General features: G+C 36.9%; 1 protein-coding gene across 16 annotated transcripts in view; it reads right to left on the reverse strand.

Moving 5' to 3' along the window:
* LOC18443657 (nudix hydrolase 3) overlaps positions 1-15,862 on the reverse strand; it is a 79,475-nt gene that overhangs the window by 11,561 nt on the left and 52,052 nt on the right. For 14 of the 16 annotated variants that reach the window (XR_016055947.1, XR_016055946.1, XR_016055949.1 and 11 more), the window contains exons 9-14: positions 15,346-15,517; positions 12,577-12,839; positions 12,409-12,490; positions 6,983-7,048; positions 1,823-1,900; positions 1,641-1,736 (exon numbers count right to left, since the gene is read on the reverse strand). Coding sequence is in view for 12 of the 16 variants with exons in the window: in XM_011628551.3 (XP_011626853.1) it covers positions 1,641-1,736; positions 1,823-1,900; positions 6,983-7,048; positions 12,409-12,490; positions 12,577-12,839; positions 15,346-15,517 (757 nt within the window). In the remaining 4 variants the exon portion in view is untranslated. Of the gene's footprint in view, positions 1-500; positions 799-1,640; positions 1,737-1,822; positions 1,901-6,982; positions 7,049-12,408; positions 12,491-12,576; positions 12,840-15,345; positions 15,518-15,862 lie in introns of those variants that run through there. The other 2 variants (XM_088867445.1, XM_088867443.1) reach the window with 1 other exon arrangement.

Below are 15,862 nucleotides of genomic sequence, written 5' to 3' on the forward strand. Positions count from 1 at the left end.
TCTAGTGTGATTTCATTCAAGCCCACGAGACTACAGTCATGAGGTTAATTGGCATGCATGTGAATCACAGCACAGGCGGATATTTCAATGAACTTCAATCAAGAATATTGCAATAAAAGGTAAAAGTTTGATTGATAGACAATGAATCTACTGAAAACTAGCAAAAGAGGCGTCCATTAAAGACATTAAACTTGGGACCCCAAACAGTCCTAGGCTGCTAATCAATCGTCAGAAAACCCAGTTGTCATTATCCAGGAAAAAAGGTAAAACCCTGACTCCAAAATAAATGGAAAATGCGTAAGTACCTGTCCTTAAAATGGGAATCAAGAAAGCTACTGAAACCCGTGGTTGGTCAATTTTATCCTCAAAATAACAATGAGAAATAATAGTGAATAAAACTATTAATAACAAATAAGTCCCAGTGAGATTGTTAATAGTTCTAAATTCCTTCTTGACAGCCTTCCTGTACGAGTAGTGAAGATATATAGAGAGGGTTAGTAAGTCCGTGGGGGAGAAGGTCCCCAACCCAATTTTCATTAATAATAAAAGGCAAATACAGCTCATAAGAAAGGTCTAAATTTCAGAGTAGCAATCAAGGACCCAGAAAAATTCGCAAAAAAAAAATGGCACACCACCAAAAGTTCCCAGAATTGCATCCCAGAAAATTCAGAGCTAGTGGTTGATGTATCATGATAGTACAATGATGTCACCATACCGATGTAAGCAACCATCTCAGATCTCCCAAAGTCATTATGCTACTTCCATGAACTGTCATCCTGTTTTCACCCTCTTGAATACCTGGGCTACAAATGATCAGATCTCAACATGTTTGACAATGATTGACTCCGACCTACTGGATCAGGATAGCTATTCCTCATCTACTTTCTTCCAGTAAACGAAACATGGAATTATCATGCCAAATATCATGTCTCTTGGAATCTCTAGATTGGCGCTAGTAGGTCTTCCTTACTTAGTCATTGTCTAAGGTAATGCAAATATGAGTAATATATTAAGGGAAAGGTTTCTACACTTCCCCGACAGCATAGAAGATCTATGCTTCCCCTACCATCCAACCGTCCAATTTTGATCAAGAGAGCCACTCACCATTTGATCTTAGATCCAACATCTCAAAGTATTTTATTTTTAGTTTTTATATACAAATTGTATGAATATGAAATTTCGTATGTGCCATCTTTTCATTGGGGCGCACCTATAAAAAATATTAAAAATATTTTTTCAGTAAAATATAATGACCAAAATACCCCTTGAAACTTTTAGGTCATTTTATTTCATTGCAAATATGTTTTTTATATTTTTTGCTAGTGCGAGTTTAATAGAGGATTGGACGTCCAAAATTTGGTGAAAACGTAGTTTATAGAAACAAAATTAAAAATAAAATAGTGTAGAGACGGGACATTGTGATTGGGGCAATCTTAGCCCTCCATTTAGAATGGACGGTTGGATAAGGGGAAGTATATAAGTTTTATGCTGTAGGGGAAGCATGGAAAGCTTGCCCATATATTAATTACACTATCTACATTCCCAAATGATTGAAAGCATCTCATGTTCTGCAATATGAAGGGATTACAAGAATGCATAAACAGCTTGTGGGAAATATCAACAGAAAAAAAGTAACTCACCCCAGCATTATAAATGAGCTGGATAACTCGTATTGGAGCAGCACTCACGTCTTTTGACTTGTAAGTGTCGTCTAATGGAAGATTGTCTTCCAAAACCTGGATGCAAGAGGAGTACAGTGAGTACAAAAAATAGAGAACTAAATAAGTCTTCAGAAGAAATGCAAATAATAAAAGCAATGCACCTGCAAATGATCACCAAAGAGTTTTACTTGGGAGGTTGCTACATCATCCCGAATTCCCACATATGCTTCAAAAGTTGCCTTACAAATATTACAAAACAAAACCAACTTTTAAGTACCATGAAGTATTGCTTATATAACACCAAAATAAGAAATTGGATATTAAGTTTTTATCAACTGTAAAATAATATAAAAGACCCTATCCCGAGTGCCATAGGAGGAAAATGCTTCTAAGTCCCAAACATGTAACTTAATTTTAACATAACGACAAATTCTACAACATTAAGCACCTGCTTGGCTGGTAACCAAAACGTGATATTTCAACAGTTTTGCCATAGTTGTATAAATTGACTCTGATTTTGCTCACAAGCAAGGTGTGTTGGGGGTATCGAAGGCATTTCGTCCTGCTCAAAAAACGCTACGGCTTTTGTGGGCTACCAGAAACTAGAGAATAGCTACCCTAAGCAGCTTCTGCTTTTCTTCGAAGACTCTCTATCTCTCCACTCGTTTTCTTCATTCTCATTGTCATCTACATGAGCCAAAGCTTGTGGCTATATTATTGAACCTCAATCCAGCAAGTTCTGTGGAAACTCAGATTGTGATATTTTCTAATAGTGTGCTGCTGTAATTGTGTAAAAAAACAGCCCTAAACTAACCACAGAAGGCCCTAGACGAAGAGGGAAAAGGAAACAGAGGTGTTCATTAGCTAGCAAAAGAGCTCCATACCTAATGGACTCAATGACAGGGTTAGGATGCCCAAATTTACACAGCTCTACTGGCCACCATGGGGACATAGGTGCCTCAACAAAATTGTTGATCAATCAAAATGATATTTCAACACTATGCACTCAACACATGCATGAAAGGAAACAAAGATGGAAGTCAAAATTTTGCTTCAACTTTTGATGCAAGAACCTAGTAGCCACCATCAATTGAAAAGATAATATATAACTACAAGAAAGGACGGAGCACCTATTCACATATATTAAAGATATAAGCATGTAAAGATAAAAACATGAACACTACCAACGAGGTAATTATAAGGTTTCTTATTGAGGGTATGACCCTTGATAGAGAAGAATGGTGGCACAAGATTCATGTAGCCAACCCAAAATAATTGGATAAAGCTTAGATGATGATGACGATGACATACAGACAGGTAAAATTGCTGAAATTACCCTCTGATCCATAGGTTCTCATATTATACCATGTACTCATGTTCTTTTTATTTTTTTCCAAATTCTCCCTCAGTTCTATGTTTCTAACATTGAACCGCTTATTTTTTTTTATTTATTTTTCTGACATTCATGGGCAGTCTGATGTTTAGTATATATAACCACCCCATATGTGGGCTGTTCGATAATGGAAATATCGGACCACCCTACATTTTTGGCCCAACCTTGCCTATGGGGTAGTTTGATGTTACAAACATCTAATCCCCATGTTCTTTTTTTTTTTTTTTTATTTCACGAATCTGATACCAATATTATCGGACTGCTGAAATGGTGTAGCTCACCATATTGACCAATAGACCGCCCCACGAATGCCAAAAAATAAATTAAATTAAGAAGAATAAGTAGTCATTGTTAGAAACATCAAACTACGGGCAAAAGTCAGAAAAAATAAAAAATGTGAGAGTAGGTTCTCATGGTAAAAATGTGGGAACTTATGGACTAACAGGTAATTTTGGTAATTTTATCTGATCCTTGTGTAAAAAACCCTAGCCATATATACACAACAAGCACTCAAATTTTCATCTTCCAGTAAATGTTAAACAACAAATTGTGTTACTTTGCCAAAGAAGCCGACATTCGTGTTGGGTTTTGTAGCTTCTAAAGGCCTTGCCAAGCTCTTGTATAATTCTTGTGTGTACTTTGTACCCTTGGGATTGCGAATCTATCTAGCAGAAAGGGACCATTCGGGCGATGAGTACCACCTCAATGGATGAAAGAGACCATGAGAGTGTTTTTCGCTCATAGTTTTTAGAACATTTCTTGGTTTGAGTTGGGGTATTGGAACTCGATGGATGAAGAAGGCCATGTAAGCCTACCTTAAATGGATGAAAGAGGCCATTAGGGTAAAAGAGGCCATAAGAGTGGGTGAGTAGGCTCCAGTTGGATGAAAGAACCCATTAGAGCTTGAGATGACCCTGTTCTTGGTGTACGACTAGGTCTTGGCCAGATGGATGACCCGCACCCTAGGCTCCATTGGCTTAGTCTCTATGATGCTCATCGATGAAGAAGGTCCAATTGGTACTCTGTTGATGTCAGCATAGCCAAATGGTGGAAGCTGACCATGAGGAAATCAAGACAGAGCAAAGCTGGGCAAGAGGAAAGCAAGGTACTCTTCTCAGTTAGCTAGGAGGAAACCAAGGCACTCTTATGCGGTTGGATAATAGCTTGCTAGGATGAGTGCCAAAAAGCTTTGACACAACATCGTAAGTAGCATGCATGCATGACAATTGCGTTGCCCAGTTGTGGTTAGAGGACTTGAGTGGGTCCTTGTGTTGCACGTGCTTGAGAGGGGACTCCCCCATTGCTGAAGGATCAAATCAAGAAACTCCATTACAATGCTTGGTCTATAAACTTGTCCTTATGGAGAACGATCACCTATAATCCGTGGCTAACATTTAATCGCTCTTTGCCTCGGCTACCTTTGATAAGCCCATCATGTACCCCTTGCATAGGAGATATATGGGTCATTGGTCTGTAGGATTGGTTTGAAGTTTGAAGTGTGGTTGTAGATTAGTCATGGAGTGCCTTGTTGAGGTTCTTGTTTGGTGCTAAAATACCCTGCCAGCTAGTTTTCAAGAGCTTTTTTTTACTAGGGAAATAAAATAGTTTTATTTTCTCCATTTAACCACCTAAATTTTGTGTAGTGCATTTTGTATTCAACTAGAGGATCCTTTTGGAATAAAATATTTGTTTTATAGCATGGGTCTTCTTTGGAGTATTGTTTTGTTTACAAGGGAACAATTTAGGAGGAGTTGCAGTCGCATGGGGCCAATCTTGGGACCGCGGTTTTGTCTAGGTCGGCCCCACACACTTTGACTTTTTGACCACATGGAACCACCACTGGCCATGGAGGTGATGTGGCTGCCCAAAAAGTCAAAGGGATGTTGTGGGGCCGAATAGAACTCCCAAGTGGTGCAAGGGTATTATAGATGGTTTCCCAGTGTGATACGATTTCAAGAAGATCTAAGTTGGTTAGGTAGTTGAATAATTTTGGAAATCTAAGGTCGCTTGAATCTTGGTAGGAGATCATTTCTAGTTGTAGTTATGAGAATCCAATAAGAAGTGGAAGTTTCTTAGCAGGTTCTAGTGGACTCCATATAGGAATGGAGGAGTATTGGAAGAACAATCCACCAAGGGATAATGGCGAATTTTCCATCTTTGATGTACGATTTCTGGTAAGGAATGGGTGGCTAAGATTAACCTTCTTACACCATGGTCTCCTGATTAGAACTATAAGACTATTTCACTTTATATCATCATCACCCCTAGACTAGTCTATAACTCTAGATAAAGGGTGCCCTGTATGCAAACCAAGGAGAAATTGAGAGACTTCAAGAGAGAGAGAGAGCATCAACATGAGGAAGCTAGAGATAGGTCAAGTGGGATGCTAAGAGGTTTGAGACAGAGGAGCATGTGACTTCCAGATTGGTTTTGAGTTGACAAGAGAAAGAGGAAGAAGATAGGGTGTGTGGCTGAGAGTAGTCGCTTAGGGTTTCTTCCACATCCTTATGTGAGATATCTAAGTATAAAGAGGACAAGGACCTACAATCTGTAACTCACGAGGACCTACAACCTGTAACTCTCAAACTTTGAAACTTACCCAACACAGAGAAGAAGTGAAACAGCTAGTAGGTGTAGATTGATCCGGGGAAAATATATGGATTTTATGGAGTCCTATAAAGTGATTTTTGGCAATTTTCAAGTCTGAAGATTCTGCAGATTCTCCCTGTTTTGGACCACATGTTCCAGGACGTGGCAGCAACTCATTCAGGGTCCGTAAAATTTCAGGGCAGGGAAGTGTAAGACTGGGGAGTTACAGGAGCATTAATAAAAGATGCTCAGTCCAGTCTGCAGAATTTTTTTAGAATTTGCATCATGTACCATCCAGTCATTGCCAACCAAATTTCCAATTTTTTTCCTACAATATCAATAATGTCAAATAAGAGCATTTCATAGTATGGGTCTTTGCAGGTGCAACGAAGCTTTATATCAAGCATTCTTTTTCATATATATTTAGATTTTTAATAGCACTCTACTTGAAAAGAACAAAAGTGGCCAGATATTAAAACACGTAGACAATGAGTGAGCAATCTAAGGTTGGCCATTTCATAGAATAGCATGACAGCATGACATTTTTCAGAATATATATATTTTATTCACAGCAAATTGTACTGATTCTTTGAGAAGAATGATTAAGTGATGAATTTGCATCAATCATTACAATGTTCTTGATTAGGATTGGCAAATGGGACTGATTGGGTAATGGGTTGACAATTGCAGCATTACGTCCCAAGTTTGAGTCCTAGCACTGAACTAAAAGCATTATAGTGTTGATGAGTTACTAAGGAGACTTCTAACTAGGTCATGAATGATGGTACATCCCAAAATGCCTTAGGTCCTAGTTGCTTCACATTATAGAAAGCACCCGAACAACTTTGCATTCAATGTTTAAGGAATTTTAGGTTTCAAAAGTGGCTATCTACCACAAGAGGAGGAAACTTCAATGGTTGAGTTTGCAGTCAACAGCTTTGTTCATTATTTTTTCTGGTGGACGCTTTCACATGCACCTCAAATTTCTGAGCATACAGACATATTTGGTGATGGACTCGTATATTCAGAAATTGTAAACCTTGTATCCATGACAATTCAGTGGGCTAAACTCATAGATCACTCAGCAACACAACATCCAAGTTTCAGAGCTCAGCTATACTATCCAAAATAAACATAAAGACAATCCGCACAAACCATACAAGAAAACCTTCACTCCTAAATATGCAGTAACTTGTTCAATAGTAATTTTTTTACTTGCATATACAGCTAGTTAATAAATGAAACAAAATACAGTACCAACAAACCATACAATATTATTCTACAATGGCCCTTATTGCTGTCTATTTACATAAGTAGCTCCGGTGAAGTGAATACATACTTTGTATCCAAAGAGCATATCTTCATATGTTTCATATGGACCGATGGTAACATCCAGTTTGGATTCCTACAAGAGGTTTGCCATCATGTTACACAGAAATACCGAAGAACAAATCATAAATATGATATAAGAAAGTCATTTTGATTAGAGTTCAATATTTAAACAATTTCAAAATACTACGAGCAAGTTATAGTGTATTGCAGGTTGACAATTTCTACCAGGCAAGAAAACCATTGATCTGAAAGGGAAGGATAATCCTTTATATAAATGCTACAAACGTGATTCATAAAAAAAAATCTAAATTTGTTTGACATAAGAACAAGCTAATTGGTTTTGCATACTTAGCCATTACATGACATCCTAACAATTGCTTATGTTCCCTCTTAAGTTGCATTCAATTACAGAAAATTTAGCAAATTTTACCTTGCGTTGAATGATATGAACCATACCATAAAGGAAACTCCATAGATACAAAGAATCTATAACAGGCTACTGATTAAAATAGGAAGAGTGTAGAGTAATGCAATATAATCTAGGCATGGGCCTAAATGTCCATACTAAAATTATTATGTAAAAAAGGTCACACCCTCAACCTTATGTGAAATTATCTATTTGTCCCAGGGTATTGTTGTAAAGCATGTAATATAAGACTTGTAGGGAAAGACACATGGAATGAGTTTTGGCCCACTTCATTATTTTGTCTCTTCTTTGTATACCTGCTAATCTGATGAACCCTAAAATCATTTCAACATGAAATTAGAGCAAGACGTACTCAACATATCAATTTCTTCATCTATATTGGGTTATCATTCACTCTCCCCATTCAAGGGACTTCAACATATACATGTCAAAGTAACAACAACCCCGACATATCCCAGAGAAGTTGTTTCTAGGTTTCCTTTCTAGAAAAGTTTTGGTTCCTCCTCTCAATTGCAAGGCATTCCTCAAATTTTTGCTGGCCTATAATTCCTAGGATCTCTTATTATAGTCTCTTAGACTTCCCCATATGCATTCTGTATGATCCATCCCATTCTATTGTTTATCTCACATGTGGTACAGACATGCAATTCCCAAATTTGAGATTTCAGCAAAATTTTCAAATATATTTGCTTATATTTCAGATCTAGAGAACTCTTGCTGAGTCTTCAAATATATCCAAGCTGATTTTCAAATTTAAATCATCTTCGTTGATTTTGCAGATTTGATATTTCATTTCTACTTCCTGAATTTTCTGATCTGGATGATCCCCTTCGAATTCCGATATTTTTTCAGCATCTTAAAGTACTATTTGCTGAAGTTTTTTATATGTATCTCTTTTCTATCAGACCAGGAGGAAGATATTGTACTCTTGTGCCTCTTGCTTGTTACCATGAGCAAAGATGTTCCATTTGGTAGTGCTTCAGGTGGTATCAATCAGCAAGTGCAACAAAATTTATTTGATAATCCTAGAGAACAAATTACTAATATGTAGCCGAAAGTAACTATGTAGTATGAGCTCATTCTTTCTCAAGGCTTAAAACAATATATCCATGGAAAGATTCAGAAACCAGATCCACTTGATCCCAAACTCAATGAATGGGACATTGATGCCTCTATTATCAAGGAAAGGCTCTTGAACTCCATGGAACTTCGTAATAGTCAGATGGCATATGTTTTAGATACAATTGATGAAATTTGGGAGGCAGAGAAAAGGCAATTTGCCCAGAAAGATAATGTGTCAAGGGTGTGCATCAATATGTCATCAACTACAAACAAGGGAATAAAACACTGGGAGACTGTTTAGTCAGCTAAGAGGTATGTAGACATGGAAGGGGAACTCATGTAAACCTAATCCGTGATGCCAGAGTTGACGAAATTGAAGATTTCATATAGAAGGTTCAACAACTTGCCCAACAACTTGGTATCATTCATGGGCAAATTGGTGATCTTTCCACCCAAGAAGATATCGAGTACAACCCTTTTAATTGATGGAATTATGTACTTTCAAGGCCTTAAATTCCGACATTTTTAATAGATCTTGAGTTCAGTGGGAGTCAAAGAGCAACATGACTCTAGGATCATGGTGCACGGGGACCAACAATCATATGATTGAGTCATGAGGAGGATTTATATACATGAGAGGTACCGAGAGGGTTGAAGGTTACCTCTTATCAGGGCCGGTTATTATGTTTGTGCCTCATGACGGAATGATGAGCCAGGGCGATACGATTTATGTGTTTATGTGATAATGTGATATGAGCTCGATGACAAAATAGCCTTGTACAGGAAGGTTAAGGCTAATAGAGGGCATTGGCCTAAATCCCTAACTCTTAGAACTTTCTCATAGCATGTGCATATACAGTCGCAATGCATAGGAAGCCGCACTTCCAAGGATCCACTGGTAAGAGATATGCACATGTGCCAAGAGAGAAAACCCCACACCATGTGTGCACATGTTCTCTAGGGGGTGCACATGAAATCCACTTATACTTAGCGATTTAGGGTCACCCATTAGTTTGACTTTAATAGGCTAAGATCATAACCTTGATTATACATTGTGGGACATGAGTCTGTTGGGTCATATCGAGAAGGTGGCTTTGGATTCCGGGTCTAGCCGCGTTGAGTATTGTAATTCATAATTCAACCCCCTAGGGGACCCCCATGTCCTTTTGTGAAATGTTGGTTTAAGTGAAGGACAATGAATTTTGGCATTTTATAAAATACTGTGATTTTGGAAAAATAGTTTTAGCACTTGTTTAAAACTTAAAGCAAGGGGTTTGTGCACATGTGTGAAGGTTTCTAAAAGGGATATAGGGTTTGTAATTACAAGCCTAAAAGGGTATGTAGTAAATGTGCAATTAACCACCTAGCTTATGTGGCATGACTTCATTAGCCCCACATGCTCTTATAAAATGGAGGGAACTTTTGAGATTTGCTTTTTGCTGGAATTTTGTCAAATTACCATAAGGTTATACCCTCCATCTTGATCTTGGTTTAATTACATGTAAACAACATGGGTATTTTAGTAACAAGGAAAATTGGAGTGAATTAAAGGAGGATAAAGATATTTAAATCCATACCACACATCTTGATGGCATGATGGTGGATGGTTAGCTAGGATCAAGCCTTTGTTTGTAGCCATTGGATGATGACATGGAGGGCCAAGATTCATCAATCTAGAAGCATTTCTACACTCAAGTGTTAGAAGCCTACAAATACGCCCTTGAGCCTTCATTTCTCACATGAGTTCACATTCACTCTCTCTCTAAAGTGGCACAGCATTCACTCTCTCTCTTCTCTCATAGAGTGGCATGCCCAAGCCACTTCTCCTTTCCTTTCTCTCTCTAAAAGTTGCCTTCATGTTAAGGTGAGAGAAAGCTCCATTGAATCTACTACACTACTCTATTAATGGTGAATCAAAGCTCAAATGCAAGCAACAAATAATCTAGCCTTGAAGCCTTCAACAATTGAGCAAGATCTCTTTATTTTTCTTGGATTCTTATGTTTCTTATTACTGTAAATCCTCAATTACAGCAAGTTATCTTCATCCCTTGATGATTAGATCATTGATATTTTAAATCCACTTTGATCTCTCGTAATCCATATGGTTGAAGGCATCATTCATGCATAGTTTAATCTAGTTTCCATGAGATTTTCCCTTTGATTTTTGGAGCAATTTTGACTGATATTTCTTTGAGATTTTCATGATCATATTTATAAGAGGAGACTAAGCCGAATTTGAGTGGCTCGATATGTAAAACCCAAATGAACAGGTTTTGTGTTTTAAGAACCCTGATTTCTTCCACGATTTTCCCACTTGATTTGATCTTTAGATCTCTACCAATCCTTCCATGTTTTAAGTGTATATCAGTAGATGCTTGGCTTCCCACTCTTGAGATGATGAATTTGGCTAGATTTTGAGATATGCCATCACATGTCACACAATGGCACATAGCTAAGCTAAGACCCAAGGCAATAAACTGGGAACCAGAGAGCTCCAATCGGCTTCCCATGGTCATGATGCATTGCACACTTGTGCATAGGTATGTTATTAAGTTGGAGCTCATGTCATGTTGAGTTTTATAAAGTTTATTGATGTATAATTTTGCCTTGTAATTTTGCGTGGTGCAGATTTTTCAAAAGCACCCTGTACATGTGTAGTTTCATGAACTCCTTGAGTAGTTTATTTTGTCAATGGCCAAGTTGAGTTGTATCATCTACTTTTGAGTGTCTTTTGAAGTCAATTATTCATTGTAGTCACAGTGACCTTGCTGTAATTTCATTTTCAAAGCTGAATTCCAAGTGTATTGTACAAATTTCGAGGTGTATTGCCTTGTTTTTGTCTTTAATGTACTCCAAGTGTAAGAGATTTGGTTTCTATACACTCACATTAATTATCGTGCTCCGCATGAAGAGTCAACTGAAGAGGAAAGTGGCATAACAACTAGATGTTGGTTCTAGGGTTTCAATTTGAAGGTGGACATTCTTGATATTGCCTCTTCTTTCTCTAATTGCTACTCTGATAAATTCTAAACCATTTTAACAAAGAGAATGGTAGCTCACCATTCTATTGCATAAGACTATAAGATATAAATTTAACAACAGCGAAACCTCCTTCACACACATACACACACAACACTATTGATGAGAGAAAGAAAACCGTATTATGATTTCTTTTATAACATCATGTACATAAGATTGACTTTGAAATCTTCAACTATTAGCAAGCCATTTAAGGTTTTTTGTATGATTAAACTATTCATACTCCCTAGATAATGTCTGATCAAGTACCCTAGGTCCATGCTTCATCTCAGCCTTTTCAATTTCAACAGTAAAAAGCTATTCTTACAATGGAAATTGCAACATAAACAAGATGCCCTTTGTGAAATCTTCAAAATGGATTTCCCTCCAGTCTTAAGGTAAATAAAGTACCGTCCATTTGAAAAATTGTAATTCCCTTTTTCTTTTCTTTGTTTCTAATTTTATCTTTGAATTTCAGTGAGGTGGGAAAATTGAAAAAATAAAAAAAGATGACAAAAGATTAGGTCTTAAAAAAAGTTTCATGAAACGCTGGGACTTACTATAGGCTTTTTATTCTTGGATTGAGTTTCGTACCCAACGACATAAGTTTATTTGCTGGGAATTGGTGTTAATTATTTCATACCTTTCCTATAAATCCGTTTGAAACCTAAAAATGCACCATGGTAAGTACGGAATTCATTAGTAAGCCCTCAACTTATGTATTTCAGTTAAGTCTGAAAGTGACTATATGCTCTAATGCAAAGATTACTCATTTTAGCCCAACCCCATATCACAAACAATACAATGATCTATTTACATAAAACTGGTCATCACAAAAATACTAGAAAATAACGAAGAAATCAGTATAAGTTGATTATTAGAAACAATCAAACAGTGAACTCTGACCATAAAGCCACTACACTCACCAGTCCCATCCAAGCAATGTCTGAATCATAATAATCATTTGAAAGGAAAGACCCTGCTTTGGATTTCAGAAGTTTCTTCAAACTGGAACAGAGAAAGGGGATGGAAATCCATATTAACAAGTTTTAACAAATATATTACAAGCAAAAGAGAATTGAACAAAACCCAACCTTGGAGTATCTGCTAGGTCTCCTGCTTCAAGCAGCAATTCAGAAGCCGTTGTAAGAAAAGGTCTATATTCTTCAGAGAAAGGAACAATAGAGAGATCATCAGGTTTGAAAAGCTCAGTTTTTCCAATCTGGTTGTCAGCAGAAGATACCACACTCAATGATGTATCCAAAATGGATTTCAAAGCCCTGCGAATGACACTGAAAAACCCTACTGCAGCTTGCTGTTGATCCTCTGGCAAACTTCTCTTCCACGATTCAAATTCCTAAACCAAAAACTTCATTCTATTAGTATCCTATAGAAATAGGAAGCACCAACCTATTAGGGACAAATATCAATGCATCATCACAATCTAAAACTTTTGGACTAGCCAGGCAGCCCAGCCCAGCCAGACTGAAAGAAACAGGAACTCCCCTGGGCCACATGTTGGATACTTGTCTCCTTATTAGGCCGGGCCTGGGCGTAGGAGTCCATGGCCCACACTGAGGGTGCCTGTCCCCAAACACTAAGAACAGATGATTAGGGGTTCTAAGAGGCCACAAATAGTCAGGCCAAGCCTGAACCTGAGCTCTTGTATCCGGGCCTGAGTGGTGCCAAGGCTCAAGGGTGCTGGGCATGGGCGAGTGAGGCCTATCTATCTTATTATCAACCAAATTAACCAACCATATAATTAGTTCTATGAAGGTAAATCATTTGCAAATGATACAAGATGTTATGAATAAAAAAGAATATTCTTTTTAATTCTTAACTCCTTCACAATCTCTCTAGTTCCATCTTGTCGGTTAACAATGGAAGCGAAGCCAATCAATTGGGGCAATGGAAGAACTTCTGGATATTAAGCCAAAAGCGGACCAAAACAGGTGAAGCAGTGCTCCTACTGGTTGATCTAGGAACCCCCAAACTGGTAGGACCATCGAACTGGTTCACCAGTGAAGTGACCAGTTTGATAACTTGAATGTCCAGATTGAACTAGCCAGTCCCGAAATGGAACCAAAATGACTGAAAATGCTTAGTTCAATTTTTGCCATTTTTGGGTGTTTTTTTTTTTCTTTTAAATTTTTTCAGGGCATTTTGATAATGTTTAATATTTAGGAGGCTTTGGGAAAATGTCTTGTTTAAGGACAGAGCACACACACACTCCGATTGAAAACCCCAAATCCTTGGTGAAAATCTGGCAACTTCCCAAGGGGATTCCGGCATCCCATTTCAAGCACCAAGTAAGTTCATTACACCCTTTTCTTGAATGGTTTATTATTTAGAAAGTGCATATTGTTAGATTTTTGATAAAAAAAAGAGATGTTTCCTTTTTCCATATTAATGCAACATGTTTTGTCTAACAAATTATATTGTAGTTTTTTTTTTATTTGATGGCCCATGTGCATTATATTAGGTGTTTTTCCATTATTTGTTTTCATTTACATATTTTTTTATTTTTATTTTTATTTTCTTTTCACTTAAATGAGAATCCTGAAAATGTTGATAGATTAAAACCATTCCGTATTATGAATTTTACATTTCCAGTTTTTTTAAAATTTTTATACGAAAATTTGATTTTCTTTCTACATTTTTTCAGTTGTTTAATGCTTAATTTCATCTATTGAAAACGTTATTGCTTAATGCATTTTATGAATGTATAAATTTTTACTGTTCCCAATAATTCTATATATTTTTTTCGGGTTTTCCTAATTTTCTCTATTTCCCAAATTTTTTGGTATTTGGTTTTATTTCTTTACCGGTATGACCAGTGAACCTCTTCGACCGGACTGCTGCCCCACTGTGTCAAGTCTTAATAACATTGGGTAGAATTCAATCGCACCTCTACTGACTTCACTAAGAGAAAGGCAAGATCATGTAACAAGTTTTCTGGATCATGTAATACATTTTCTGGAAGTCCACAATAATGCAAACAAGAACAATTTTTAGAAAAGGAATTTCAAGTGAACAAGAAACAAAACCCAGAATGATTTATTGAATGAAAAGGTTTGTTGATATAAGATCACATTTTGTCGTCCTTCCAATAGGCAAAATGATTTCTTTCTATCTGCCACGTGGAAACCAGAGTCACAGACTCAATTACTCAATGCTCTCCAATCTTTATTGTTCAATTAGTTATCATACATGTAAGGCTCTATGCCTTACTAAATTTTTATTCCTTAAGAAAATTCATAATTTTTTTTAAGGGTCCCATATGTGCTTTTGAATCTTTCATGGAAATAATGGAAATCATAAAGTGAACCAGGAGGCCTATAGTTGCATGGGGTACATAATGGAATCATAATGTCAATCAACACATACAGGTACAAATAGGCAATCATGTTATATATAGGTCACAAGCAACTGAAGGTTTTTTGGAGATCATAATGTGAACCAGGAGGCCTACAGTTGCATGAGGTACATAATGGCATCATAATGTCAATCAACACATACGGGTACAAATGGGCAATCGTGTTATATATAGTCACAAGCAACTGAAGGTTTGGAGGGGTTATCTTAATTTGTGTATTAACTTAGATCCCTACATTTGTGATGCTTTGAACATTCTGTCGTATAATTTGGTTTAATAAAAAAAATCCATGCTAGTAGCAGGGCTGTACAAGACTTGCCTAATGATAATGGAAGTTACTATAGCACAAGAAATGCCTACATTTTCATTTCAAAACAAAACCAAATCATAGAAAACAATGTCGATCAAAGGACTGAGCACACAATATAAGAAACATCCAACATTCTATATGGAGATTAGACCATAACAACCGCTGGAAAATTGTCACCTTTTTGTCCATGTCTGAAGGATAAAAATTAGCTCCAGGGGGCTGTACTATAGGAAAAGCTGCTTTATATTCTAGTCCTTTCCAACCAGGTACAACCTTTGTGGCTTCCTTTAGCAACTTTACAGCAGAATCTGCGGTCGTCAAGAATGCCTTATTTTCATCAAGTGATGACCTGTATTGCAAGGAGCCTCTACATATTAAGTAAAAAGGGAAGACCGAAAGTAGAAATCAGTATCAAGCCAACTGGTTTTGAACTTCTACAAACATGCTTTAGAATTTGAAGAATATCAATTAGTTTCTAATCAGACAAGTAAATGAATTTCATGAAGTTTAAGAGCTCTTAACAACATTTGTGCAGTACAATGATGTGGAACCTTCTTTAGTATAAGTAAAAATTAAAACCTTCCCACCAAACAATCATAGATATTTAATTGTATCAGTTTAATATCAAGTCATGAGTATAAAATTCTCAGCAGATATTGCACTAAGAAGTTGATGAAAGGTGAAGTATGTGACG

Source organism: Amborella trichopoda, chromosome 5 (assembly GCF_054954075.1).
Source record: "Amborella trichopoda isolate Santa Cruz 75 chromosome 5, AtrichopodaSantaCruz75HAP2 v2.0, whole genome shotgun sequence".
NCBI classification, from domain to species: Eukaryota; Viridiplantae; Streptophyta; class Magnoliopsida; order Amborellales; family Amborellaceae; genus Amborella; species Amborella trichopoda.